This window comes from Canis aureus, chromosome 15 (assembly GCF_053574225.1).
Source record: "Canis aureus isolate CA01 chromosome 15, VMU_Caureus_v.1.0, whole genome shotgun sequence".
NCBI lineage: Eukaryota > Metazoa > Chordata > Mammalia > Carnivora > Canidae > Canis > Canis aureus.
Window position 1 is genome coordinate 13,338,445 of NC_135625.1, and position 5,426 is coordinate 13,343,870.

A 5,426-nucleotide genomic window follows, 5' to 3' on the forward strand; every position below is an offset into this window, starting at 1 on the left:
AGGAAAATAATTCCTTTATTTAAAATACCAAAAATTCCAACTACTATAAGATACCACATGTAAAAAACAAGACATAGTCTTGAGATGTAAAGGACACTGTCCCTAGAAAGTGCCTCTCTTTTTCTATTATTTTTTTTTCAATTTGGCTAATGGTGTCTACTGACACATATTTGGAATGTAATCTATTTATCAGCCAGCTGTTCTGGCCCAATGTGGATTTAGGATTTTAAAACATGTGTGGCTTTAGAGCTGTATAATAAAGTATAATCTTAAAATAAAAGTATCTTTTTAAAAGACTCTTATCATTGACATCACTGGTGACACCAATAAATAGCAGACATTGTAATAAGTAGTTTTTTGCAGTATTTTACAGCTAAACAGCCCTGCCATATAGGTAACATTAGTGTGTTAGTCCTGTGCACACAGGACCTCGTGGGCCTGGACGCATGTACACACCAAGGAAGAACGTGTGGGTGGAGGTATGTCCTGCAGGTGACACCCGCCTCCAAGGTCATAGATATGAGGCCACAGTGGCCTGGGGACGTCTGGGGGAAGCACCCGCTAGAACACTCCCTATCCCACAGGCAAGATGCAGACCATCCCCGACGGGCACAACAGCTTCTCCAGGGTCAAACCGGGGAAGACTGGAGAGTCGTGTCTGAACCCAGGCGTGTGTCCAGGCTGGGGCCCTGGGTGCACACAGTCCTTCCCCGGGGCCTGTGGACAGGGGTGTGGTTGTGTCCCTGTGTGCACAGGCCATTGCCTGCAGGGAGGGGGGCGTCGGCAGCACGAGCGCTGCCCCTGCAGCTTCCTCCAGGAGTGGGTCAGGGAGGGGGTCCCAGGAAGTGAGGTCACTGCCGTGTCACAGAGCCCAACAGAACTCGGAATCCCGGTAACCAGGCACCCGCATCCAGTGCAGCCCCAGCTCAGGCTCACTTGGCTGGAGACATCTGCTACTGGAGGATGTTCTCTTGCTGCCGGCCCACGTCTGGGGGCTCTGGCTCCCAGGAACCCCAGGGGTGCGGCTTGTTCCTATGCTGTAGGCAGTGGCTCCAGCATAGGTACCAAGGTGTCAGGGCGGTGATCAGGAGGCGCCGTCAGGTAACACAGCGCAGGCCAGGCCAGGCCCCCTGTGCCACCATCCTGGGAGCCCCATCCCCTCCTCCTCAGGTTCAGGGAACCAGGGATGTGTGGGCAGGTCCCATCCAGGCTGGGGGACACTGCAGGGCGGCAGGTTCCCCGGGGATCCCTTCAGGGTCACCCTGATGTCAAGGTGGGCAGGGGGGAAACAGGGTTCCTGAGGTCCTCTACCCGCCCCGGAGTCACCCCGAAGCCCTGCAGCCGCATCCCTTTGCTGTCCCCGGGGGCGGTGGGTGCGGCCTGCACTGTGGGGTGTCTGGGTGGAGGCAGTTGGGGGTGCGGCCCAGCCGAGGGGGCCAGACCGGGCGCTGAGGCCTCCTGCCTGGCTGCCGGGCACTGTCTCCACAGAGCTCCACCCGGGTCGTGGGGCGCGAGCGGGAGGAAGGGGTCGTCTGCCCCACCGCCTCCAGGAGCAGGGAGGTGCCCTGCGCAGCTACCAGGGGCCAGCGCGGGCTCAGGGTGAGTGCAGGGGCTGGGCCCCCCGACACCCGGGCCCCGATGCGGCAGGAAGGACCCCGGGTCCCAGAAGCCAGCCTGCTACCCCCTGGGCCCCCCGACACTCCTGCTCCCACATGAGTCTGGATCCCCCCTCCCCACACCTGCCCCCCTGGCCCTGCCCCTGCCTGGGCCAGATGCAGAGTCCCTGCGCACAGATGTGTGGGAACATCAGAATAGAGCCCTCAGGGGAGGCCTGGTCGCCCGGCGGTTAGCGCCTGCCTTCCCCCAGGCCTGATCTCCGAGGCCCGGGATCGAGCCCCGCCTGGGCTCCCTGCACGGGCTGCTTCTCCCTCCGTCTGTGCGGCTGCCTCTCTCGGTCTCTCTCTCTGTGTCTCTGGAGGTCCTTGTACTGATCCAAATATTTTGAACATTTACCTCTGAGATTGTTTCTCTATTGCATAGTTGGTCCTGTTTGTGTAAGAGACAGGCAGGGAGCTTGAGCGGGAGAGGGAGCCCCAGCTCCTCAAGCCCACGGGGCCCCAGCGCAGGGCCTGCCGGGGCGGGATCCCAGGCCTCCCGGCGGCTCCCTGCAGGCTGCACGTCCCCTCTGTCCCACCTCAGGGTGCAGGGGCCGCGGCCGGGCAGGGGCATCGGATCGTCCTGACCAAGCTCACCCGGACGGAGCTGCTGGAGCACAAAGTCCGGCAACTGCTGCTCGCCTTGCAGCGCAGGGACGTCATCTATGTCCACAGCTTCCTGGAAGATTACCATCAATTCGCCACCACGGACGAGGTGCTGGACCTGCTGTTCACCGAGTGAGCACCTGCCCCTCCGCAGCCCAGGGCTGGGCCACCTGCTGCTGGGGAGGCTGGGGATGGTGTGAGCTTCCCGGCCTCGGGCTGCTCCCCCGCCTGGAGCAGGGTCCCCCAGGGCCTAGCGGGGTCCTGGAGGGCAGCCCCGGGGCCTGGCCTGTGGCGGGTCGGCCAGAGGGGCTGTGCCTGTGCTCAGCAGCCGTCCTCCTCCCCGTGACCAGGCCTGTGCCTCCTCCCCACCCCCCCATCACCAGGGTCCTGAGCGGCCTGTTTCCCCATTGAAAGGGAGGTTTGAGAGTCTATCGGGGGTCTGTGTCCTGGGGCAGCCAGACCGGGGGACCCCGGGACCCCCCAAGCCCACTAGGATATGGGCCATGGGCCTGGCCGGACCCTTTCATGCTCAAGCCTTCAGGAGGCCCCAGCAGGTGCGGGCGCTTCTCCGGGAGCTGCCCGTGGCCCCACGCACAGAGCTGACGGCCCCCGGGGCTCCGGCCTAGTCGGGGTCAGAGGGTGACAGCCCCCATGATGAGATGTCACGTCCCCAGCACGATTCATGGGATGCCCCCGCCCTCCTCTAGGTATGGGTACATCGCAGATGCCTGGGGTAACAACGATGTGGTCCTGCAGTGCTGGAAACTGTGAGTGACTCCGGCTCCTGCAGGAGGGCCTTCCCTCTCCAGGAGGGCAGCGAGGGGGCTGTGGGGCTGGGGGGGGGCTGCACCCTCACCCCACACATCTGCAATTCCTGTGACAGGGAAAAGGTCTAATGCCCCTTCTGGAAAACAGCGAAGGAGAGCGGTGGATGGGGTGTGGGCTTGGTGGGAGGCACTGGGACCCCTCAGGGAGACCTTCTCCATCCCCCCCAACCCTCTCTCTGCCCCACACCTGGGACCCAGAGCAGAGGGGGTGGGGAGCATCGCACTCCCCAATCTGGTGGCACCTGGACCCGGGGGCACAGCAGGTGCTCAGGAGGGCCGGTGAGGGCTCCCGGACCAGGCGGCCCCCGCCCCGTGGGAGATGGGAGATTAGAGTCAGTGGAAGGACACCCCCGGGGGCCCTTCGGGAGGGAGGCAGCCCAGAGCCACAGGAGGGAAGGTGGCGGTCCTGGACGGCTCCTGGCAAGGCCTGGCAGGACACAGAGCCCGAGCCCTCCTGCCTTGGAGCTTCCCAGAGCGACAGTGTGTGCAGTGAGGGCAATGACAGGCCAGACGCCCCCCGTCCCCGGACGCCTGCCGGTGGACTCAAGGGGCAGGTGGGCAGGGACCAGGCTGAGGAGGGAGCCCTGCTTCCCCAGGAGAGACGGTGATGGTCACACCGCTGGGGGTGGGTTCCCCGCACAGAGGCTGCATCCCAGCCCCTCCTCGGGGAGCAGGCCTGTGGCAGGCAGGACCGCCAGGTGGCAGGGGGACGAGGAGCAGGACTGGCCTCCGACACCCCGCGCGGGAAGCCGGGCCCCGGGTCCTGCAGGGCTTCCCCGGGACACCTGCATGTGACAGAGCCCTGTCTTCTGACGCCTGTGCCCGCCTGTCCCTCCCCAGGGCCATCTCCTTCATGATGCAAATATGGTTGAATTATTATGGGGACGACTTTCATCAGTTCCCAGAATTTCCCTCCCTTATAAAACTCCTCCAAATACTAAGACAGCACATGCCAGGCACAGATGCGCATCTCCGGGCCCTGCGTCACCTGAGGCAATTCAGACGCCTCCATGCAGCGGAGCGAGAGGCTGGGGGTGAGGAGGACTGGGGGTGGCCGAGCTGGGGACGGGGGGGGGGCCCGCGGATGCAGCCTCCGTGCAGCTGGGCCAGGAGCAGGGGGTGGGCTCACACCCCACCCCACGGGCTGCAGCCTGGGGACACTTCCCAGGACTCTTGCCCTCACACACGGGGAGGGGTGGGAAGAGTGGCCTTGATTTGGGAGGAACGTGGACAGTCCGTCCTGGTGGTGATACTTTGTCTTCTTGGATCTACAGCTTTGGCCCGAGGAAAACACCCTGAACCCACTCTGGAGTGCACCCCAGCTCCGACCGTGGGGCCTGCTGCCCTGTGGGGCCTGGCTGCTGGGGCTGAGGGCTTGGCCTGCGATGAGCCGCCTGCTGGGGAGGCAAAGCCCCTGCAGATAGTGGTCACTGCTGCCCTGCAGGAGTCCCCTGCACCCCTGGGAGCCCTGGAAGAGGAGCAGGCGCCACCCCCTGCTCTCGAGGTCGTGGATGTGCCCCAGCCACCTCCTAACTCGATGGAGCAACTGGCCTCGGGGATGGAGCAACCCGTTGAGCCACCCGAAGAGCCCGCCCCAGCTCCCACTGTGGAGCCTGGGGAAGGTTCAGGGTCTGAAGGGATAGTGGCTGCTGGAGATGAGGACTTGGTCAAGGCAGAGATGCTGGTTCCTGAGGTGAAGGTGGTGCACGTGCTGGTCGAACCTATGGTTCCCTGCCCCGATGAGGAGGAGCCCCCTGCTCCCATGGCCACCCCGGAGGAGTAGGCCCTGGTGCCTGCAATCGGGGTCCCCAGAGGGCCAGACCTGCAACCTGCCTCCGGAACAACCTGCTTTGACCTGTTAGCAGCCCCCTGACCACCTCGGGAGCCCGCCCCAGCTCCCACCGCGGGACTCGTGATGGCTGCAGCCCAATAGGGGCTTGCCCTCCCCTGTTATTTCACTGTTTCTATATTTTGAGTTTTTCTTTAACCTTTAACCTGTATAATGGCTTATAGAATTTTTTTTTTTTTTTTTTTTTTTTTAGCCAAATCTCCTTCGTTTATTTACCCAAGTCCCATAGTACAAATCCCTGGCTTATAGAGTTTTATTGTAATAAAGGATAAGTTAACTTTACACAAAATTGACTCTGATGCTTTTAAATTACACAACATGGTACTTTAGGTCCATTCACAGTGTTGCAGGCCCGGAGCCCAGGGCACCAGGGGACACAGCCGAGGATCCGGGGCTCCCCCAGGACAGGCAGAGGCTGGGAGGACACAGGACAGCCGGGTCACTCCTGCAGCCAGGCCCAGAGCTGTGCAGATCGTGCCCCTACCCCGG

At 62.3% G+C, this 5,426-nt stretch overlaps 1 protein-coding gene across 1 annotated transcript; it reads left to right on the forward strand.

Moving 5' to 3' along the window:
* The first annotated feature begins 1,638 nt into the window (after window positions 1-1,638).
* Window positions 1,639-4,871, forward strand: LOC144284137 (uncharacterized). Its single transcript, XM_077848483.1, has 6 exons — window positions 1,639-1,659; window positions 2,200-2,393; window positions 2,969-3,028; window positions 3,929-4,122; window positions 4,363-4,514; window positions 4,611-4,871. The coding sequence occupies exons 1-6, from the start codon at window positions 1,639-1,641 to the stop codon at window positions 4,869-4,871; spliced, it is 882 nt and encodes a 293-aa protein (XP_077704609.1).
* The last annotated feature ends 555 nt before the right edge of the window (window positions 4,872-5,426 follow it).